Here is a 23,759-nt window from a genome sequence, read left to right as displayed (position 1 = left end):
TTTGGCAGTTTTACATTTCTCTTTCTAGGGAAATCAAGGTAACCCTGGTGAGAGAGGTCAACCTGGTCGAAGAGGCTCTCCTGTAAGTAACTACTCTTAATCATTCCATTTGTAAGACCCAAACCCACCATTATGGCACTCAAACCCCTGAACCAAAATTCTGGAAGCTCCATCTGTGGGCCTGGTGATCATAAAAAAGTTAGATTTCTGCTCCAAGGTGATTAGAGCCTATAATTATAGGCTAAGGAAGATGGCTTTGACATTGATGTGCAAGTTCTGTTGCCAAGACAACAAGGGGTGAAACCATTTTTAAGAATAAAACATCCAGATAACATATGGGAGCAATCCCGACACCTCCCTAACTCAATGAAATATACGGAAGAGGAGGTTATAACACAGTCAGACTTGCAAGATTCTGTTATTCTAGCTGTAATGTATTGGGCCTGTTTTACTTGAACTGTACCACGTGTCTTTGAATGCTGTTTGAGATTGCTTAATCAGGGAGTTGGGTAACGGTCGGTCGCTGGCTCCTCAGACAAGCAGTCTCCAGGACCACCATTGGTTGGCTCCAGGGTGGCAACAGGCTCCTTCAAACCTATTGGCTGCCGCCTAGTGGCCAGCAGTATAAATAGCTGCATAGAAGCCTTGGTTAATAGTTCAGTTCTTGCATTCAATAAAGCATGTTCTTGCCTGAACTCTCTTGCCTCGTCTCCTGCTTGCTGCAAAGAACCCAGTACACAACACTAGCTCGGGGTGGGGAATTCTGGGAGTTGAAGTCCACAAGTCTTAAAGGGGCTGTCAACCGTCCTGTTGGCATATGGAGCAAAAGAAACTCCTGGGACATTATTTTACCAAGAGTATAACTTTACTGATAGATCCATAAAGGCACAGAAGAAGCGAAGCTAGCTCTGGGTTTTTCACATTAAAAAAAAACCCTTTTCCCCATTTGGGTCACCCATTGTCCATTCTCCATCAATCCAATATGTTCTTTTTATTTTGGGAAAATGTTCTGCACCTTGGAAAGGTTCCCATCTCGTGGCCTTGAAGTGTCAGGTTTTTCTCAGGCTGCAAATGGTTCACATTCCCAACATATTCCAAGCATTCCCCTCCCTTCCTCCCTTATTTTCTTCCTCTAGTATTTACAGCTGCAAGTAGAGGTGCATTATGAGTCGAGCCTTTGCAGTTGCCAAGTATGGAGACCCCTGTATTCAAGCCAATTTCAATAAAATAATTTCAGCCTTCCTCAGGATTTAATTTCTGGACCTACCGGGTTTTCCCCAAAATAAGACCCAACCGGATAATAAGCCCTAGGACGATTTTTCAGGACATTCGTAATATAAGCCCCACCCCAAAAATAAGCCCCAGTTAAGATGGTCAGCCAGACAGATGCATTTAGTACCGTATTTCCCCAAATATAAGCCCTAATTGGAAAATCAGCTTTAATGTGTCCTTTGGAGGAAAAATTGGACAGTACTCCAGAATTGGATAATCTTCCTTCTGCCCAAGAACTACATTTTATCAGGTCATCGGTGTGGTAGGGCTGGGTTGGATCCCAAAGTCAAAATGGGTGAAGATGCCCATTTTTTTTCTTTTTAACATTTTCTTCTCTCTCTCCCTCCCTCCCTCCCTCCCTCTCTCTCTTTCTCTCCCTCCCTCCCTCTCTCTCTTTCTCTTTCTTTTCTCTCTCTCCTTCTCTCACTCTTTCTCTCTCTCCTTCTCTCTCCTTCTCTCTCTCCAAAGCAAGATACAGGTGAATAAAAGTACTGGTAATCCTTGACTAGTGGTGGGATTCAAATATGTGAACAACCGGTTTTCCATGTGGATGCCACTTCCAGGAGTCCATTCTGGGCCTGGGCAACAAAAAATTAGCTACCGGTTCTGCAGAACTGGTGCAAACCGGCCGAATCCCACCACTATCCTTGACTTATGATCAAAGACTACCAGTACTTTTTGAGCCCAAAATTTCCGTTGCTAAGCAAGATAGTTGTTAAGTGAATGTTGCCCCATTTTGCAACCTTTATTGCCATAGTTGCTAAATGAATCACCGCACATGTTAAGCTAGCAACACGGTTGTTAAGTGAATCTGGCTTCCCCATTGACTCCGCTGGTCGCAGAAAGGGGATCACGTGACCCCGGGACACTGCAACCGTCATAAATATGGGTCAGTTGTCAAGTGCCCGAATTTTGATCAATTGACCATGGGCACGCTGCAACAGTTGTTAGTGTGAGAAATGGTTATAAGTCACTTTTTTCCATGGACTGCCTGTAATATTTTGCAAGAGGGCTTGAAATGTATTTATTGGAATGGTTGTGAGTTGAGGGCTACCTGTAACGGGTTTTTTTCCTTACTTAAAATATTGTCACCCTGAAATTGATGTTCCTGAAGACAGTACTATCTGCCCTTGACACCCCCTCCTGCCTTTTTTTTCCCCCAGGGAGAAGCTGGTCTACAAGGACCCATCGGAGCAGCAGGTGTAAGAGGTTTCCAGGTCAGTCAAATTCAGAAGATAATTTTGGGATGGAAAGAGTAACTGTTCCCACACAGGGTGGGCTGCAATTTGTGTCCGTATAAAGCTTGTAGCGGCACTACCAAGGATTTTATTTTGTTAGTAGATCAAGTTGGTGTGGACCAGTGTTTCTCAACCTCAGCAACTTTAAGACATGTGGACTTCAACTCCCAGAATTCCCCAGCCAGCTGGCTGGGGAATTCTGGGAATTGAAGTCCACACATCATAAAGTTGCCGAGACTGAGAAACACTGAGGTAGAATATATCTAATTGTCCAGTCTGCTCTTTAATCTTCCCAACACTCTTCATTCCATTGTGGCTGGGGAATTCTGGGAGTTGAAGTCCATACCTTGTTCAAGTTGCTAAATTCTAAAAAAACGTTGTAAGTGAAAGTAGCAAATGAGGCAAGTTATTCTGCGAAACTAAAAGGGGCTGGGGAGATGGAAAACTAAAGTGACGTATAGGGATGTACGACATGGAGATTTGCAAGCAATTTTTTTAGTTAAAAGCTGGCTAAGATGTTGTTTTCTCTTTTCAGGCTGTTTTAAGCCATCTTCTGCAATGTTTGCTGATTTTGAGTAACTAAGCAGTTTGACTCAAACGTGAGATTTAATCCCTTCTCCCTTTTTTCAGCTTTCTCTCTTATTTCTCTCTTTTCATTTAACTTTCCAGGGTCGACAAGGACCAAGTGGGGAGCTGGGCCGACCTGGTGCCACTGGACTACGGGGTGAATCTGGCGAGCAGGTAAATCCTCTCCAAAAGTGAACAATTGATCTGGTGAGGATTTGATGAATATCACTTTGATGAATGCAGAATTCTTTTGGGTAGGGCTGTAATATTTAATGCGTTCATTAATCAGTTTTGTAATCTAAGTTACAGAGTCAATTTAAAATACTTCCACTGAGGGAAGAGGGTTGCAAAGGAAGATTTTTTTACTGCATCAGTGTTAGATGTTACCATTAAATTACTTTTAGTTAGTTAGATGTTATTGTTATTAAATTAACAATAAGAGTATAACGGGGTTGGGGGGGGGGTCCTTGAAAGTCTTCCCGTCCAACCCTCTGCTCAAATAGGAGATTCTATTCGGGACAAATGGCTACCCAAGCTCTTCTTAAAAACCTTAAAAATAATTAATGTTGTTTTCTCTGTTAGAGAAAACAAGAAATGTCCTTTTTTAAGACCAGTTGTTCCAAAACACCTGTTGGGTGGAAGGCGGGGCTTAGTGGCGGCACCACCCACACTGGGATGTATGGATTCATTGCATTTGATATCACTTTAGAACAGGGGTCTTCAAACTTGGCCCTTTTATGACATGTGGACTTCAACTCCCAAAATTCCTCAGCCAGCGTGCCTGGCTGAGGAATTCTGGGAGTTGAAGTCCACAAGTCATGAAAGGGCCACGTTTGAAGACCTCGCCTTTAGAACATGAAATGGGTGGAGCTTTCGGCCCACAGCTTCTTCCTCTGTCATGCATTTACCACCGTGTTTTTCACCCTTGGTGACTTTAAGCCATGTGGACTTCAACTCCCAGAATTCCCTAGTCAACCTGGCTGGGGAATTCTGGGAATTGATGTCCACCCAGCTTAAAGTTACCAAGGGTGAGAATTGCAAAAGTCTTAAATTTAAGTAATAAGTTTAGTTAGAAGTTATCGTTTTGAACTGCCTTGTGGCAAGATGGGCAGCAAAGAAATTTAATAAAAAAAATTAAAAAGAAAAAAATTCAGATGTAGACTCACCTAATCTAAAAGCTACTTATTTATATTGTGTTCCTGCAGCCGGTTAACCATTTTTGACACTTTCCCCCCTTTTTTTAAACAATGCTTCTTCTTTACTTGTTCCTAGGGTCCTACTGGCATTCCGGGACTCAAAGGTAACCAGGTAAGATAAAGATCTCAATCCTCTGGATGCATAAATCACATTAAACCATGGTTTGTCTTATCCTGGTTTACAGAATAAATCTCAGTGGCTGGTCTCATCCAATAATCTGGCCACACAAACTACATTATGGTGTGAAAAATTAGTTTATGCCCCTAACAGCGCATGTATAATACTATAGTTACCCAAAGCAACACAAGTTCCATCTTTTTGGTCTGTGTGTTGCAAAACTGCACCCATGTGTGAAAGGGCCAAAGCTGATGTTACAGAAGGAATAGACTTCTTTTGTTATTTTGATCAAAACTTCAAATCTTGTCAATCTGATCAAGGAGCGAGATTCAATGAGCGAAGTCTGGATTCATTTCCTCTAAACAGGCTACACCATATTTGAGTTGGTAGTTATTTCAACAGTGTAATATGGGGAAGGAGCCTTGGTGGTGGAGTGGTTAAACTGCAGTATTGTAGGCAAACTCTGCCCACAGCCTGGAGTTTGATCCTGATGGATTCAAGGTTGACTCAGCCTTCCATCCTTCCGAGGTAAAATGAGGACCCAGATTGTTGGGGGCAATATGCAAATAATGCTTACTTTATAAACCACCCACAGACTGCTATGGGGCAGTATACAAGCTTAAATGTTATTGCTGTTGATACTGAAGGGCAGCATAAAAATTTAATAAATAAATAAATAGGGTGCAACTATCCAGACCACCACTAGGTGGCAGCATATTAATTAAATTTCTGCCTCTCCACATTTCTTCCAGAGCACAAAGTTAGTAATGTGCTGTAATCTTATTTTAAAACCATAGGCTTTAACAAAATTTAGAGGTAGTCTCTGACTTGCAATCATTTGTTTAGCGACCATTCAGTTACAGCGGCACTGAAAAAAAAGTCACTGATGACTGGCCCTTGTACTTATGACTATCACAGCATTTCTAAGGTCACATGATCAAAATTTAAGTCCTTGGCAACCAGGGTGTATTTAACGCTTGTTGCAACATCCTTGAGTCACATGATCAGCTATTTGCAACTGTCCTAGCAGGCTTCTGACAAGCCAAGTCAATGGGGAAAGCCAGATTCATTTAACGACCACATTATTCACTTAACAACTGTAGCGATTCACTCACTTAACAACTGTGGCAAAAAAAAGTAGCAAAATCGGGTGTAAATGACTTAAGAGCTGCCTTGCTTAGCCAGGGAAATTCTGATCCCTATTGCGGTTGTAGTTCAGGACTTCCTGTAGCTATAACTTAAGTTTTGAGAACTTATTTGCATCTTCAGTTAAGTTTGAGGTCGTTTAACCATATCTTTGCATACTTTTTTGCTTAACACATTTGTTGATCCCATATGTTTTTATGTACTCATTCGCAAACCAGATTTAGAACCACACATGGCTGTCTGCTCCATAAATTTGAGAAAGTGTGAATTGTGTAGAACTGTCTAATACAAACTGAGCACATTTTATTCCCGTCCTTGGCAGAAATGTTTCACATACTTGAACAAGGAAGCCCTCTTCTGGTTTAAATGAGAAAGTTTCTTCTAACCAAGAGCAGCAAGGGACTTAGGTGTAACACATAAAATTGTTGACAAGCATCCCGTTAAAAAAATTGAAGGTTTAACCTAAAATTAAAATCACTCCTTTGGATACTACTAGAACTCAAAGGCATTGAGTTCACAGTCCCAAAGGAGCTTTTTCCAAAAGGCAACTGGACTTTGTTGCATTTTTTTTTTCCTTTGAAAATATTTCACTTCTCATCCAAAAAGCTTCTTGGGTGAGAACTGAAGAAGCTTCTAGGATGAGAAGCAAAACATTTTCAAAGGGGAAAAAAATTGCAAGAAACCCCAATTGCTTTTTGAAAAAGCACGTTTGGGACAACCATGACCTGATTGAGTGAGAATCTCCATAGACATTTGAGTTGGCTGTGCTCTAAAAGGCTGGATAATTTGATTTAAGTCTTGGACAATCCCGATTAGTGCTAATAATGTCGACCTAAAAGACTTGATCGTGAATACGATAGAGCAAATGTATGAATGCACATTCGTAAAATACTATTAATATAATTAGGGGTGTGTCATACAGTCAGCCAGATGTTCGGACTTTGTTTGGCATTTTTCGTCTGCCTAGCGAGTCCTTCCTGGGAAGGGCAGATGTGGATGTTTTATGGCAAGGGTCTTCAAACTTGGCAACTTTAAGCCTTGTGGACTTCAACTCCCAGAATTCCTCAGCCAGCCATAGCTGGCTGAAGAATTCTGGGAGTTGAAGTCCACACGTCTTCAAGGTGCCAAGGTTGAGAAACCCTGGTGTCAATAAATAAATAACCTTGACGTTTGCATACACAACTCAATGAGATCTCACACAGGGCTGGCTGAGGAATTCTGGGAGTTTGAAGTCCACAAGGCCTAAAGTTGCCAAGTTGGAAGACCCCTGTTTTATGGTGTTAGAAGTATCCTTGCAGAATGGCAGCTGTTCCAAGTAAAGCTGCCTTTTGCAACTGACTGATGGTGAATTTGTGGATGCCAGTGTTGTTTTAAGTGTTGCTCCAGATGTTTTGCGATTGCACCTATGACTATTGGTACTACCTTTGCTTTTTTTGCCACAGTCCTTCTATTTCTATATTGTTACTATGGCTAGCAATGTTGGTGTTGCAAATGCTACTGTTAGTTAGAGAAAGATGTCTTCAGTAGAGGACAGCGTTTGACAGATCTGATCTGGGTTTGAAGCTAAGCAGGCTTGGGGTTAATATTTGGGTAGGAGATCTACTAGGAAATGCCAGGAATGTAGGGTTAGTGAGCTGAGAAACAGGAATAGTGAGTTGAGAAACATCTCAGAAGGAGATGAAGGTAGACCTAATGTTGCCAAGAAAATTGCACAGCATATCTAGGTAAGTGACCCAATGTTGATTCAGAAGGGAATAAACATCCATCTTCATTAGCCCAACAACTGTGGTGATTCTAAAATGTTGTTTCCTCTTTGATAAATGCATTCTTCCTATTTTCATTTGCAGGGCATTGCTGGAACAGATGGGCTACCTGGAACTAAAGGAGAACTGGTATGTAAGGAAAGCTGGCTGGGTGACTTTGGGTCAATCACCAGGAGACCGTGAGTTCTGGTGCAGTCTTAGGTACAAAAGCTGGTTGCGTGAATTTGGGCCAATCACTAGGAGACAGGGAGTTCTAGTCCCGCCTTAGGACTGAAAGTCTGGCTATGGAATTCTGGGAGTTGAAGTCCACGCATCTTAAAGTTGCCAAAATTGAGTAACACTGCCCTAGAAGACTGAGCGCCAAAGAATTGAGGCCTTTGAACTGTGGTGCTGGAGAAGACTCCTGTGAGTCCCTTGGACTGCAAGGCGATCAAACCGGTCAGTCCTAGAGGAGATCAACCCTGACTGCTCTTTAGAGGGCCAGATCCTGAAGCTAAAACTCAAATCCTTTGGCCACCTAATGAGAAGGAAGGACTCACTGGAGAAGAGCCTAATGCTGGGAAAGGTGGAGGGCAAGAGAAGAAGGGGATGACAGAGAATGAGGTGGCTGGATGGAGTCACTGAAGCAGTAGGCGTGAGCCTAAATGGACTCCAGAAGATAGTAGAGGACAGGAAGGCCTGGAGGAACGTTGTCCGTGGGGTCACGAGTGGTCAGAGACGACTTTGCAGCTAATAACAACAACAAGCCCTAGAAGAGCTTTGCCTCCTGATTCAGCTGTCCTGGGATCTTTTTAATTTTATTTTTAACTAATTCCTGCACAAGTCTGCAACCCCTGCCTACCGATGACCACAGAACTGAAAATATGATACAGAACTGAATCAGCACGAGGAAGTTTAGTCTAGGGCAGGCATGTCCAAAGTCCGGCCCGCGGGCCATTTGCGGCCCGCGGGGCGGTTTAATACGGCCCGCAACAGCCCTCCCTGCTGTATGTAAATGCGGCCCTCCCACGGCCCTCCCTTCTGATTGAGGGCCGCCCCTTCGGGAGCTGCTCCCGCCTCCCCCGCCGAGGGGCCGCCCCAGGAAGCGTAGGCCAGCCCAGCTACCGCCCCCACCCCGCCAGCCAGGCTCCGGGGCTCCACGCGGCTTCCTCCGCCTCCTCCTCCTCCACCAGGCCTGCTCGGGGCCCGGGGCGGCTCCAGTGCGCAGGGGAAGCGCGCGGAAAGCGGATCGCGCCCTCATCCTGGCCGGAGCGCAGCCCAGAGGAGGAGCCGCTGGGCCGGGCATGCCCTGAGCGGCCGGGGGTCTCCGGTCGGGCCATGGGGCACTGTGGGCGAGGCGGGGGTGGCCAGCGGGGGTCTCGGCCTGCCCACCCATCCCGCTGAGCACCTTCCCTGCACGCCGTGGCTGCCCATGGCGGCGGCTCCGGTGGCGCTGGGGCTTCCGGGCGCGGGGGCTCTGGCGGTGCCGGGCTGGCCGCTCTGGTACCACAAGAACCTGAGCCGGGCGGCAGCCGAGGAGCTGCTGGCGTGGGCAGGGCGGGCCGGCAGCTTCCTGGTGCGCGACAGCGAGAGCGTGGCCGGCGCCTTCGCCCTCTGCATGCTGTGAGTCCAGGGACCCGCGGGCGCCGCCTTGGGGATGGGCCGCGGGAGGGAGGGAGGGGAGGGGGCCAGGGCACGCCTGCAGAAGATTCCCCCCCGAGGCTGGGCATTCTGTGGTGGCGGCCCCGGAGCCTGGAGCGGGGTCTGTCCAAGCCTCCGATTTCTTTCTTTCTTTCTTTCTTTCTTTCTTTCTTTCTTTCTTTCTTTCTTTCTTTCTTTCTTTCTCTCTCTCTCTCTCTCTCTCTTTTCTCTTTCTTCTTCTTCTCTCCTGCCTCCATTCTCTCTTCTTCCTTCCTTCCTTCTCTTTCTCCTTCCCTCCCTCCACCCATTCGTCCTTTCTCCTCCCTGTCTCCTTCCCTCCCTTTTTCCCACCCTCCCCCTCTCAGCCCTGCCTGGCGCTGGAGTCCCGGGGGTGACCTTCCGCCATGGAATCCGAGACGACTTTTTCAGCTACAGAAATGTCAGCCTCCTGGGACGGGCTGGGCGACCCCCCGGCGGGGAGAGGTGACTCCCCTCCCCCTTCTAGTGGCTTTCCCGACTCCAGCCGCGCCGATCTGCTGCTCCTCCGGTGGGTTGAAGGGCCGGCTGCCTGGCCGAACCGCCGTGCTCCTTCCCCTTGCCCCGGGCTTGGCGCGGCGTCTGTGCCGGTGCACCGTCAGCCTCGCTACACCGCCTCCACGTTGTGAGCCCGGGCACCATTACCAGGCGGCGGTCGCTTCCTGCACCTTTTCCTGCCTGGCCGAACCGCCACGCACCTCCCCCCCGCCCCAGGCTTGGCGCAGCGTCTGTGCCGGTGCAGTGAGGCTGACAGTGCGCGTCTGGCCTGGCTGAGCGGGAGAAGGGCCTGGCGGGCAGAGTCTCTGAGCTGGCGCCAGGCAGAGCAGAGCGGGCACCCCGGCCGAGCTTCGCTCGGCAGCAGCGCAGCCCGGCCAGCCACTCCCTCGGCGGTCTTCCCTCACCGGACTGCGGCCGCCTCGCCCTGAGCGCGTGCTTGCTCGCCGCCTCCACATTGTGAGCCTGGGCGCCGTTACCAGGCGGCGGCTGCTTCCCGCACCTTTTCCTGTCTGGCCGAACCGCCACGCTCCTCCCCCCGCCGCGGGCTTGGCGCGGCGTCTGTGCCGGTGCAACGAGGGCGCGCCTTCTTTGCCGCCGGAGCTGCCCCGGCTTCGAAGCCCTCTGGCTCCCCTGGACGAAGGCGACATCCAGGGAAGGGCGGGTGTGTGTGTGTGTGTGTGTGTGTGTGTGTGTGTGTGTGTGTGTGCACGTGCGCGCATTCTGTGTTTCACAGCCATTTTATGGGCTGGGATGTGGGGAGCTGGACAGGGGTAGGTAGGGCCCTGGCCTAGCAGAATTTGTGAAGTGGTGGAAGTGTGTGAGCTGTTACCAGAGAGTCTGACCTTGTCAAAGTAAGTTTGACAAGGTCAGACTCTCTGGTAACAGCTCACACAGTTTTTTTTAAAATTTATTTAAAATACATTTTGAAAACTCAGCTGTCAGTTGATCTTATGTTATAAAATGAAAAGTATGCCATTTGCAATTAACTTGGCATAAAATAATTCTTTTGCATTTAATTGTAATTGTTCAAAGAATGTTCGGAAAAATGTTCGGCCCTCCAGCATGTTCACTTCATCCAATCTGGCCCTCTTTGAAAAAAGTTTGGACACCCCTGGTCTAGGGGAAGACCCCAGTCATATTCACCCACGCTGATGGAAATGCATACCGGCAGTTGTATTCCCACACCGTACAAAGGTCGAAACTCACGGTCCTTCCAGCTCTAGCATTCTTTAATTCTACCTCATCCCTTCCGATGATAAATTTGGATGGTATATTTGTGAGCTGCAGTGAAAAGCAATCCAGGTTCTGCACTTTCATTTCGGTTTCCTGCAGGGGATTGAAACAAATAACTTTATTCCAATTTCTTTTTTTTTTCTAGGGCCATTTCGGACCTCCTGGGCAGAAAGGAGAAGTAAGTAGTTTATACTTTCAAGAGAAAAAAGAAAACCCATCACCTATGGTGTTTTTCATTATATGAATTTGCCTGGAAGTTGTTTTTTTAAAAAAAAAATCTGAGAGGTTGCCATCGGAGGAAGCTTTGCAAGAGAAAATGAAAGTCACCAATGAAGGCTTCCTGACCGCTTGCCTGCCATTCCTGTATTTTATTTAAAAGTCCCCACCAGTGGCGAAAACAGAAATCCAGCAATATAGCAGCCAGTGCTTTAAGCAAAAGCTATTTGCATGTTATGATAGACAGAGGTACAGAGGAGAGCAGTTCCAATGGAAAAGTTGCTACCTAGAAGCCAGGAGACACTGAGTTCTAATCCTGCCTTAGACATGAAAGTTGACTGGGTAACTTTGGCTGAGTTTTAACCCACTGTCTTCCTCATAATAATAATAATAATAATAATAATAATAATAATAATAATAATAATAATAATAATAATAATAATAATAATAATAATAATAATAAAGTTGGAAGGGACCTTGGAGGTCATCTAGTCCAACCCCCTGCTCAGGCAGGAAACTATACCATTTCAGACAAATGGCTGTCCAGTCTCTTCTTAAAAACCTCCAGTGTTGGAGCATTCACCACTTCTGGAGGCAGGTTGTTCCACTGGTTAATTGTTCTAACTGTCAGGAAGTTTCTCCTTAGCTCCAGGTTGCTTCTCTCCTTGACTAGTTTCCATCCATTGCTTCTTGTCCTGCCTTCAGGCCCTTTGGAGAATAGCTTGACTCCCTCTTCTTTGGGGCAGCCCCTGAGATATTGGAATGCTGCTATCATGTCCCCCCTCATCCTTCTCTTCATTAAACTAGACATACCCAATTCCAGGAACCGTTCTTTATATGTTTTAGCCTCCAGTCCCCTAATCATCTTTGTTGCTCTTTTCTGCACTCTTTCCAGAGTCTCAACATCTTTATTACATTGTGGTGACCAAAACTGGATGAAGTATTCCAAGTGTGGCCTTACCAATGCGTTGTAAAGTGGTATTAACACTTCACATGATCTTGATTCTTTACCTCTGTTAATGCAGCCTAGGACTGTGTTGGCTTTTTGGGCAGCTGCAGCACACTGCTGGCTCATATTGAAGTGATTGTCCACTAGGACTCCGAGATCCCTGTCACGGTTACTACTATTGAGCAAGGTACCACCTACAGTGTACCTGTGCGTTTGTTTTTTCTCACCTAAATGTAGAACCTTATTTTTTTCACCATTGATTTTAGATAGTGCTTAGATAGTGCCCATGATGGTTTCCAGCCAGTCACACCTCCAAACCGCAATTAGAGATTTGCGTAGCTTCTGCAAGGCAGCTGTTTCCCTTGTGTGTTTTTAGGTGCAGTCTGGAAGCCACAGCTTCTCCATTTGGGGATGTTCTTCATTTTTCTTTTGCAGGCTGGACAGAGAGGAGAGCCTGGCCCAAAAGGATCCCAGGGCCCAAATGGGACCGTTGGGCTACCAGGAATTGCAGGCCATCCTGGCAAAATGGGTTTTCAAGGAGAGCGAGGAATCCCTGGGATTGTGGGGAAACCAGGCCCTCCGGTAAGAAGTTCTGGACGTTGCCTTGTGCAATTGTTTGTCGGTCCTTGTCTGCCCATTTTTTCCCTACTCCAGTTTAAAACTCATTTTCGTTGTGCTATTCCTAAGATAGGCAAGTCCTTAAACCTATGGCCACAACTGAGCCCAACATTTCTGTTGTTAAGTGGAAACATTTATTAAATGAGTTTTGCCCCGCTTTACGACTTTTCTTGCCCCGGATGTTAAGTTGAATCACTCAAGTTGTTCAGTTAGTAACCCAGCTGTTAAGGGAATCTGGCTTCCCCATTGACTTTGCTGGTCAGAAGATCACAAAAGATAATCACGGGACCACAGGACACAGCCACCGCCATAAATATGGAAATTTTGATCACATGACGATGAAGATGCTGTGAAACATGGTCCCTTTATTCAGTGCCGTTGTAACTTGGGTCACTAAATGAACAGTTGTAAGTCGAGGACTATCTATATTTGGGTTATTGTGCCATTGAAGACTTCGGGGGAAAAAAGCAGAGTAGAGCAATAGTGTAATCTCCACTTAGTGGAGTAGATTGCTCTGTTCTGTTAAAATGGAGTAGAACAGTCTACTTTTCTGGCATGGTCAGATTTGCTGTATAAGTAGTCCTTGAGTTATGTCCATTCGTTTAGAGCAGGGGTAGGCAACCTTGGTTCTTTTATGACTCGTGGACTTCAACTCCCAGAAGTCCTGAGTCCCTGGTTTAGAGTCTATTCAAAGTTACAACAGTGCTGAAAAAGTCCAGTCCTCACACTTTAGATTTAGATTTTTGATTCAGATAACCTTTATTGTAATTTTTTTCCCTGTGGGCACAATGGCACACATTAAAAATGAAATTTAGTTGCTTGCTCTCAAGCATAAGACACATTTAAAACATACTATATACAACATATGTATAGAGCTAAACCCTTACATATAGGTAACAAATAAATATTAATCACTGTCCATCTTGAATACATAACGGAAGGAGGAAGCTTTAGAGTTAATACAGTGTATGGTACAAAACTGTGGCTAAATCTGGATGTTCTTCTTCGGACACCACAAAGCCCCCTCCTCCCAGAAGGTAACAAGGAAAACAGGTCGTGAAGAGGGTGTGTAGTGTCCCGGACAATCTTGTGGACCCTGCTCAAGCAACACTTATGTGCTTACAACCAGTCCTCACACTTACAACTGTGACATCACTCCTGGTTGTAAGTCAGGGACTACTTATACTCATAGCGTTATTATGTTGTTGCTATTATTGGAAAACGTGGGTAATTTGCTCTTTAAATAAGAAAAAAATAAATCCAGGTAGTCCTTGACTTACAACCATTTGTTTAGCAACCATTCAAACTTCCAACGGGCACTGAAGAAAGTGATTTACAATCATTCCTCACACTTACAACCATCTCACAGCATCCCCGTGGTCATGTGATCAAAATTCAGGCACTTGGCACCCAGCGTATATGTCTAACACTTGATCACCATTTATGACCTTCCCAGCCAACTTCCGGCAAGCAAAATCAACGGGAGAAGCTGGGTTGGCTTAACGGCTGCACGATTCATTTCACTGCACAGATTCGTTTAATAATCCCGGGCAAAAAAAAAAAAACCCAGGTGTGACTCACTTAACAATGGAAATTCTGCTGCCAATTGTGGTTGTAAGTCAAGAGCTACCTATAAAACCTTCAATTTAGAAGTTAATGAAAGATTGTGACTGGTCCAGAGTTACTTTGGGAGCTCCATAGCAAGGTTATCATGATGTTGGAAGATACATGGCATTAAAAGTCATAAAACCTCTGGGGAAGACCAAGTTAGGGAAGGCTGCAGCAGATGTTCACAACGAGATCCCAACTCTTACAAAGGATTTTAAAATACCATTGCACAATTTTAGGGATAGGGGCACAACAGCTCAGCGGTTAAAAACGCTCAGCTTGTCTGCTCAAAAGCTGACAGGAGAGGTTCAAGACTCGACCGCTGTGTGGTGGGGGGAGTTCCCATTACTTACCCCAGCTCTTGCCCACCTAGCATTTGGAAAGCATGCAAATGCGAGGAAATAAATAGGTACTACTTTGGTTTTCGTGCGCCTCGGCATATAGTCATACTGTCACATCACCACGGAAGCGTCTTTGGACCACGCTGGCTCTCTCAGTTAGGAGATGAGCAGCGCCCCCTAGAGCAGTGATGGCAAACATTTTAGAGACCGAGTGCCCAAACTGCAACCCAAAACCCACTTATCACTGGGTGCCAGGTAGGCGTGGCCCACTGGGTGGGTGTGGCTGTGGTGGTCATGGAAGATTGGGTGGTTGTGTCCAAGGTGGATGTGGTCACCACAATGTCACTCGTGGGGAGGGACACCTTTGGGGGGTGGGCAGGGTTGGCGGAGATCCAGGGGGTCTCTGGTAGGTGTGGCGGTAGGCAGGAGGCTCATCCTACGGGATAAGGCAAGGCAGGGTGAGGGTGCCATTGCCATGGGGCAAGGCAAGAGCCGGGGTGGCTGCTGCCTGACACCATCGGCCCTCGCACACAGAAGTCAGTGAGTGCATGGGGGCCGATGGTGTCCGTCAGTAGCCACAGCCTGCTGACTCCTCGACTGGCGCACTCTGGGGCTCCGCAACCCATCGCCAGTGGTTCAAAGAAGCCGCCTCCGAGATGGTTGGTCGGCCGACAGCTGAGGAGGCGATGCAGTGGGTCGTGCCTGGGAAAAGGAGAGCATGCGAGGCCAGGAGGCACGGGGGGGAGGGAGGGAAACCAGCCATGCTGGGATGCATCCGGCCACGTGGGACCTCGGCAAGTTAGCAGGCGGCTGGTTGAAGAGGGACAGTTGCCACCTCCAGGGCTTGGCATGGGTGCCCACAGAGAGCTCTGAGTGCCTCCTCTGGCACCCGTGCCATAGGTTCGCCACCACTGCCCTAGAGTGAAACATGACTGGACAGGGGAAACCTTTTTTACCTTTCATTTTAGGGAAAAGAAGCTAGTGAAGAACGCATCCGAGAACTCTGCGGTGGAATGATCAGCGGTGAGTACGGCTGCAATGTCTTGGGCAAGGAAATAATGTCCATTTTGCTAAATGGATTGTTGGTGACAAGTTCTAGGACCTGAGCAAATCCTTCAAAAAGATGCTTCTTGAAGTCACGAGGACGGCGGAGAGACCTGGATGAAACCAAAAGGCTGTTTAAGAGGTTCCCAGGCATCTTTTGTTAAAAAAAAATTGCACAACTGTTATAAGAAGAGAAAACTTGCTTTTCTCCACGCACCCCTTCAAACACAGAGCTATTTGGCTGTGGCTTCCTAGGGCCTCGGAAGGGAATTCATTTTTTAGACTCCAAGTTCCCTTCCAACTCTTATTCTCTTAATTTGCTGACTGGGGAATTCTGGGTGTTGAAAGTCCACACATCTTAAAAGTTTCTGAGGTTGAGAAACACTGCTCTAGTTTTTTGTCTGTTTGGGAGGAATGAGAACTAAGACTATTTCCAGCTCAGCTATATATATGGGGTGAGTGTCCCAGCTGGCACCAATTGTGCATGTGTGTGTATATCTATACCTCTCTATCTGTCATCTATCTCTGTCTGTCTGTCTGTCTATCATCTATGTCATCTATCTATCTAGTTTTTCTGTGGTTTTTATTTTGCATTTTTTTTTAAAAAAAAAAACAAACCAGGCTAAAGCTTACAAGGGTTGTGGAGCAGTTGGTTTAAAAAATTCAGTCTTTAAAAAAAGTTAACGCCCTCCCTTTCTTTTTCTCCAAAATGGTTTGGCGTGCTTTATTTTAGAGCAAGATGTTTGCAAGCTTCTCTGGAAAATGCTCTGAATTCTTCCACTCCATCCACTGACAAATCAAAATCCACTCTGCAGATTTCTTATTTGCTTTTTTTTTTAATTTCAGAGCACGTTGCCCAGCTAGCTGCTAATTTAAGGAAACCCTTGGCTCCTGGACTCACGGGGAAGCCTGGGCCCGCTGGCCCTCCGGGACCTCCTGGGGCAATGGGAAGCATTGGACATCCTGGGGCTCGTGGCCCACCTGGATATCGGGGACCCCCAGGGCATTTAGGAACTCCGGGTTCCAGAGGTGAGTAAGGCCCAAAGAGATTACAGCTAATCCTCAACTTACAATCATTTATTTAGGGACCGTTCAAAGATACAACAACACTGGAAAAAGTAACTTAGCACCATTTTTCACACTTACGACCGTTGCAGCCTCCCCACGGTCACATGATCAAAATTTGGATGCTTGGCAAGTGGCATGCATTTATGACCGTTGCGGCGTCCCCGGGGGTCACGTGATCCCCTTTTGCGACCTTCTGACAAGCAAAGTCAACGAGGAAGCCAGATTCACTTAACAACTGTGTTACTAACTTAGCAACTGCAGAGATTCACGTCACAGCTGTGGCAAGGAAGGTCATAAAATGGGGTGTAACTCACGTAGCTGTCTCCCTAGCAGAAAATCTGGGTTCACTTGTGGCCAGACGTCGAGGACTACCTGCGGTGCAGTCAAACTGGTGAAAAGATTGGAGTTGATGCTTTTCCCAAGTCAGCTTACAAAAAGCATCCTTCTGATGGGTCAATTTTATTTCAATTTTACAGGGGACCCTGGTGAGAAGGGAGAGAAAGGGCTCATTGGCAAAGGCGTTGATGGGCCTGTTGGAGATCCAGGACCACAAGGTAAGTTGAATATTCTGCAGGTGAATATCTATGGAGATTCTCAATCATCCAGATCATGGTTGCCCCAAAGGTGCTTCTTAAAAGGCAACTGGACTTTCTTTCGGGGGAGGGGGGGGGCTGATTTTCTTGAAAACATTTCACTCCTCATCCAAGAAGCTTCTTCAGTTCTAATTGAATGGTGGGGAATAGAAGGATTTGTAGTCTTTGCGATCATCTGGTTGTTAGCATTTTGAAGGTTCTTCATTAGTTCTCTGAGAGCCCATGAGGCCGTTTGGGGAATTTATTTGTACACTCAGGGTCACTTGAATCAGAGTGCAAATGGGTGTGGAAGCTTGAAAAGTATCTTTGAGGCCTTGGTGGAGCAGTGGGCTAATGCCTCCTTAAGTAACACCAGCTGCCTGCCATTAGTGCAGGTTCGAGTCCCACCAGGCTCAAGGTTGACTCAGCCTTCCATCCTTCCGAGGTAGGTAAAATGAGGACCCAGATTGTTGGGGGCAATTAAGCTGACTTTGTAATAATGCCGCTTGGGGTGTGTGTGTGTGAAAGCCCTAATAAGCAGGCATATACATAGAATGAAGGCTACTGCTAAGCTTGTAAGCCGCCCTGAGTCTTCGGAGAAGGGCGGGATATAAATGGAATTAAAATAAAATAAAAAAATAAAATAAAATCTTTGGCACATGTTGGTGATTGGTTCCTACTTTCCTAAGCACCAAGGCTTGATGTTCATGGTTGATTTTTTTTTTCTCCCTGGAGGCTTTACCTTTTTGTTATAAATTAAGAAGGGTTTTAAATACGTTTTCTCTGGATATTTTAGAGTTTTAGCTTTTTTTCTTTTAACAGTTTCTATTACTGTCCATATAAATAACCTAAAAAATATTTTTGAGCCATTAATAGGAGTGGGCACCTTAAATGAAGCAAAACTTAGCCATAGTTCAAAATTCACAGTTCTCTACATTTTGAAACGAAGCTGGGCAATTTTGAAATGCGTAGAGCTTCACGTCTATTGAAGACTACATATATTCATGACCGTAAGACATTGAAGTGATTTATAACGTTTCTCGTGCAAATTAGGTGCATCGGGCAAAATTGGAACATGAACATATATATTTGTTTGGGGAAAAGCACACCATAATATGTTCAAATTTTGTTTTGAGATGTAGGGGAAAAAATAGCCAATTTAAGGAACCAAATGGCAATTTGCAAAGGTGAGAAACTGAGAGAAGCTGAAAATGACAGCTTTGTCCACGTCAACCAATCTAGAGCAGAGGTCTCCAAACTTTGCAACTTTTAAGACTTGTGGACTTCAACTCCCAGAATTCCCCTGCCAGCATGGCTGGCTGAAGACTTCTGGGAATTGAAGTCCACAAGCCTTACACTTGCCAAGTTTGGAGACCCTTGATCTAGATCAGGGGGTGTCAAACTCACAACATCACGTGACGTGTCGCGACATATCTCGACCTTTTTTCCATTGCCGGCAATGGGATGGCTGTGGTTTTGCCATAACGCATCTGGCCCGTGGGCCGGCAGTTTGACACCCCTGATCTAGATCAAGAAATCAGCAATCTAGATCAACGTTTAGATACGGAGGAAGAAAAATGGCCCTGAGAACGCACTTAGGTTTAAAACCAAACCAAATTTTAAAAAATGGCAATTTGTTTTCATAGCCGATGGCTTTGTCCTTGAAAATATACCGAATAACATGCTGAACCCATTGTTTTTCCCCCTCCCAAGGAGAACCTGGTGTTCCTGGAATTAGGAAAGATGGTCGGAATGGTGCACCCGGTGATCCTGGGTTACCAGGGGATCCCGGAAGACCAGGTTCGGCTGGAGCACAAGGAACTCCAGGACTCTGTGATACATCTGCCTGTATGGGAGCTGCTGCTAGAGGGAAATTCAAGAAATCGTAAATCTGCATGAAGCTGAATGAATGAAGTGAGGAGAGGGAACACGACATTCAATGGAATTGTTAGCCGAAAGAATTATTTGTAGCTCAGGGCTGAACTGTGGGGGTCCTTGATGCTCTCTGAGCTTGGTGGCTTTCTTGCAGATGCTTTATTACCAAACTAGGTGACATCTTCAGTGCGTTGATGGTATCACCTAGTCTGGTAATGAAATGTCTGCAAGAAAACCACCAAGCTTAGAGGGCGCCAAGGACCCCATAATGGAAATGTTCATACACAATGAAACAATTGTCCTGATTGGGGGAAAGTGAATAAAATGGATGCTATATTTCAGTTCCTTTGGGGTGGTGGTGGAAATCAACTGACGTAAAATGGTCCCTGTGGTTAATTCCTATTTCGTGCAAAATATAAACCGAATAGGTTCTTTGAAGAGACGTAACATTATTCCTGAAGTATTTTCCAGTTAACGATTTCCCTCTTCCTAAGATCCTACCTGCTTTTGCAATGGCTTCATTTGGCACTGTTCGACGTTCTGCTACTGGTAAAATAACAGATGTAAACGTTGCATGTATTATTTGCCAGATGGTCCAACTGTACATACCTGGGCAGGTGATTCAGACAGAGAATACAGACGTAGAGCCATTAAATGGATACTTTGTGGAGCTCCCTAAGGTGTCTGGGGTTCATAAATGTAAAATGGGTGAATTGAATCAAACTGGATGATTAAAACTACCGTTTATAAAATGGGCATAATTCAAAGATTCCCTTGAAATGCACTCCCTAAGATTTTGTGCCCGCAACAGCTTAATCTATTGGATCAAAAGCCATGTTGTCCTGAGTCCTTCGGGAAAAGGCGGTATATAAATTTAATAAAATTAAAATTAAATGTTGTGAGTTTTTTGGGGCGTTGAGTTGATCACAACTGCACTGGAAACAGATTCTGAAAATGTGATATCATGATATAGTTTAGAGCTCACTCTGTGATGTGAATGCTTAGCAAATGTCCAATTCAAATGCATGGTTTATGAGGAAAAAAATGTGCATGCCATCTGTTTCTTAAGAGATGAATTTAAACATTTCTCCCTTATTATAAAGGATATTCAGTAATGACCCATTATACCCTTTCCACATTAAGTATTGATAAAAACCCAATGTGCCAAAAACAAACGCCATCAAAACTGAGTGCATACATTATTGTAAAAATAAATTTTAAAACTTTTAATATTGTGCCTGCCTATTTTATAATAGGCTGATTCTGTTTTGTTGTTTTTTCTTTTGGTGATTGAAAATAAAGGGGCCACACAAGTGTGAATATCCGTGATTTAAACAGTATTTATTTTGTGATATGTTCTGTATAAGAATACTTATTAGCATTATGTGTTCTGATAAAGCCACTGTCAATTAAATATGCTAAATATGTCAGCTTTCCTAACAAATATATAGCTAAAGGTTATCATTTAAAAAATGAAAGAAAAAAAATCTGCACTTAAAATTCATGTAGCTTTTACAAAATACCACTTTTGCACTAAAAGGATGGGAATTGTCACATAAAACACCAGAGAAGTTGATGAGACTTCCATCAGAGCTTACAGCTGCATTTTTTTCTATCCATTTAAATGGATGTTTGTGCAAAATATAATCCTTGTCTTTATCCTGTATGAGAAGTTGTTAAAGAAAGTGCAAAACATATTTAAATTATTAGTGTATTTGTAACGCATAGAGAACAGCTTTTTCTATAGATTTTAATTTTACAGGGTATGAACTTTGACAAATGAAAAAATCTGAGTTACTATATACAATTACCATTTTATATAGTTTATAAATTACTTACATTTCTTCTTCCAATAGCAAAACTGGTTCTTGTGGCATTTCTATTAATTTATATTAATAAGAGCATGCTCAAGAGGGAAAAGGAACAGGTTGCTACATATGCAGCGTTTTAATTATTATGTATTTTGATAAAACAAAATCAAAAATAGAAATGGGATATGGAGTGTGGCATTTACTAGCCAAGAAAGCTATTTTTGCCCTGCCACAAATGAAAAGCTCTACTAAATTAACATTGTTGGTTTTGTTCTTTTTTCCTTGTTTTGAATAAACGTGTCATTTCTTCAATATATATATTGTCCATATATATATATATATAGTCAACCGTGTTATAAGAAAAGTCCAGCGGGTGAATTTCGATTTTGACATCGTGGATCACTTTTCATATTATTTCATGTCCGTAGATGTACTGTTCTGTGTGATCTCCTGGGCTGCACAGGTTGCCATGGGATCTGATCTTGTTAATTTTAGTCTTCTGCCTGTTTTACCACAGAACACAGTTTCAAATTCCTAAAATCCCCCCCCAAAAAAAAAACAATTCCAAGAAGAATGAATAAGGGTTTCAACAACTCTATGCGCACAGATATCCCTAAAGCAGGTAAATACAGTGAAATCTAAAGTTATCTCAAAAACTGTTTGCAGTTTTTAAAATAAAATAAACCTTTATTGTCAAAGTACAACATGTGTACATTGAGATTAGCTGAGCCTCCCCCCAACACACAGTGACAACAAACCCTCCATCCCACCACACCATGTAAACCAACTACACCACACACCGGCCTCCCAAGTCAATTTTGCATGAGATTATGTCCCATTTAAAAGCCTAACAGCCCACAGATAAAAGCTGTTTTTCAGCCTGTTGGTACGGCTGGCTATATTCCTATATCTCCTACCGGATGGTAGGAGAATAAAGAGATACCGTCCAGGGTGTGAGTCATCCCTGAGAATCTTCCTCATTCTTCCAAGGCAGCGAGCCCTGGCGATGTCATCCAGTGGTGTCAGGGGACAGCCCACAATGTCTTGTGCTGTGCTCACTACCCTCTGTAATACTTTCCTGTCCGCGGCTGTCAGACCAGCATACCAAACCACAATACCATATGAGAGGACGCTCTCTATGGTAGACCGGTAAAAGAGGGTCATTAGCTGTTGTTCAGTACATACAAATGTACTTGGTCAATACAAATTGTTTTAATCACAGTGATGTGATTTAGGTCTGGTAGAACTGCTGAATGTAAGGAGCAGCTGAAAAACATGAAGCTGATCAACTTTGGCTTGCCATTGCCTCTTTCCTAAGGTTGAGAGAGAGTGACTGGCCCAAGGTCACTCAGCTGATTTTGTGCCTAAGGTGAGATTAGAATTTACAGTCCCACCACCACCGCTCCAGTTTTTTAGCCTGATGCCTTCACCACTACACCAAAGTTATGCCTTTTCTTTTGCCCCATTGAATGTAGTTCAAGAACTAAAGAATCTGCAACTAAAGGAAACATATGCTTCCTAGATTCTTATCTGCCTGGTTCACTTTAGGAACATCTTAGTACTGTAAGTTCAAGAATGAAAGGAGTATTGGGTGTTCCATAATTATCTGATTGTATCTTATTGTTTACGAGGTACCTGATGTCACATTTCTAGGGTGAAACCTTTGATTGACATGTCCTTCTAGTCTGGAACCTAAAGTTCATATTTGGCACCTGTCTTAGCATCACGGTATTATTCAATGTATAACATGATCTACTCAAAACAAAGTCAAATTCAACCAAGCTTTAGTTTAATTTTGAACCCTGTCTGTTGTGTGAACGGACATCACTGACATCCTTTCAGGCTGAGAATTTTGTGCAGACTCAGCCAATTGTATATGAGATGTGCATGAGTAAGTTTGCAAAAATTACAATTTCATGTGATCCTAAAACAGTTTACAGCATGAACAACAACGGGAAAAGTTGATACAAAGTACAATAATACCAATTTCTTAAAATGAGAGAGCAAGAGGGGTAATAGGATTGGTCTGCCTTCTTAAAAAGAATACCCTGTCTGGTTTGCCATTCTACCTGAATTCTGTTTTATCCTAACAAAGTTTTCTTCTGATTTCTGGAAACGCTCTAAAACAGTAATTTTGGTTCTTGAAGAACTGAAAAAGCCAATATAGTGAGCGCTGATTAGCCAAATAAAGTATTTATTACGGTGCACTGCTTTTAAATATACTGCTTGTTGATAGATAGATAGATAGATAGATAGATAGATAGATAGATAGATAGATAGATAGATAGATAGATAGAAAGATAGATTGATTATATTGTGTCTACCACTTCTGTCATCTTTTGTATCATTTAAACTTCACTGTGTACTTTTTTAGAAAAGCAGTGTACTTTGATAGTAGTGTTGTTGTTGTTCAGATACTTATGCAGTAGTATCAAACTTCCTATTTTCCCCTTTAAATACATGAAACATTTGTGCTGTAACAGCTAAATCACTTGGCTTTCTTAGGTAAAATATTTCCTGCTCAAGGAAACAGATGCTGGATCTCAATGCTGTAAGATGTGCCAATGGCCTGTAGCAGGAGTGTCTCTGAAGGGCTTTGTGCATCCTACAGAACTAGCACTGAACACAAATCAAATGTGTTTAGCTTACATACTGTATCTTATACAACTTATAGGTTGAGCCGTTGAAGATGTACGGAATATGAAAAGAACAAAACAAAGGATCCAACGAATAATCAAATATTGTTCAAGGCCCAGTGAGGCATTGCTGTAACTTTTTTTACCACAATGCTCTGTATATTAATGTGGAGTTACTGACCTTTTTCAGAGAATCTCCATGTCGCTCTTGAATATATTTTAGAAATGCTGTTGTCCATTGTAAAGTTGTTGCCTTATCAGTGTCTGAAGTGCAGAATGGAACGAGAAGATTCAGTTCATCACAGCAAATCCTGATTCGGCGCCTAGAAATACA

The 23,759-nt window shown here is 44.2% G+C and overlaps 2 protein-coding genes and 1 long non-coding RNA gene across 3 annotated transcripts in view; 1 reads left to right on the top strand and 2 right to left on the bottom strand.

The window, feature by feature from the left end:
• COL9A3 (collagen type IX alpha 3 chain) overlaps positions 1-20,208 on the top strand; it is a 63,193-nt gene extending 42,985 nt beyond the window's left edge. Inside the window, exons 24-34 of the mRNA XM_083358118.1 lie at positions 29-82; positions 2,436-2,489; positions 3,180-3,251; positions 4,350-4,385; positions 7,385-7,429; positions 10,833-10,865; positions 12,288-12,434; positions 15,388-15,442; positions 16,310-16,492; positions 17,008-17,085; positions 18,817-20,208. Coding sequence (XP_083214244.1) covers positions 29-82; positions 2,436-2,489; positions 3,180-3,251; positions 4,350-4,385; positions 7,385-7,429; positions 10,833-10,865; positions 12,288-12,434; positions 15,388-15,442; positions 16,310-16,492; positions 17,008-17,085; positions 18,817-18,992 — 933 coding nt within the window. The 3' untranslated portion in view covers positions 18,993-20,208. The remainder of the gene's footprint in view (positions 1-28; positions 83-2,435; positions 2,490-3,179; positions 3,252-4,349; positions 4,386-7,384; positions 7,430-10,832; positions 10,866-12,287; positions 12,435-15,387; positions 15,443-16,309; positions 16,493-17,007; positions 17,086-18,816) is intronic.
• LOC310639380 overlaps positions 1-23,759 on the bottom strand; it is a 472,331-nt gene that overhangs the window by 291,988 nt on the left and 156,584 nt on the right. The window lies entirely within an intron of this gene.
• TCFL5 (transcription factor like 5) overlaps positions 21,137-23,759 on the bottom strand; it is a gene marked incomplete at its 5' end in the record, with an annotated part of 11,522 nt that continues 8,899 nt past the window's right edge. Inside the window, 2 exons of the mRNA XM_083360896.1 lie at positions 21,137-21,323; positions 23,607-23,748. Of these exons, the coding sequence (XP_083217022.1) occupies positions 21,201-21,323; positions 23,607-23,748 (265 nt within the window). The 3' untranslated portion in view covers positions 21,137-21,200. The remainder of the gene's footprint in view (positions 21,324-23,606; positions 23,749-23,759) is intronic.

This window comes from Vipera ursinii (genome assembly GCF_947247035.1).
Source record: "Vipera ursinii genome assembly, chromosome: 3".
NCBI lineage: Eukaryota > Metazoa > Chordata > Lepidosauria > Squamata > Viperidae > Vipera > Vipera ursinii.
The sequence above is the reverse complement of the archived record's forward strand: the minus strand, read 5'-3'. Positions and strand labels throughout refer to the sequence as shown.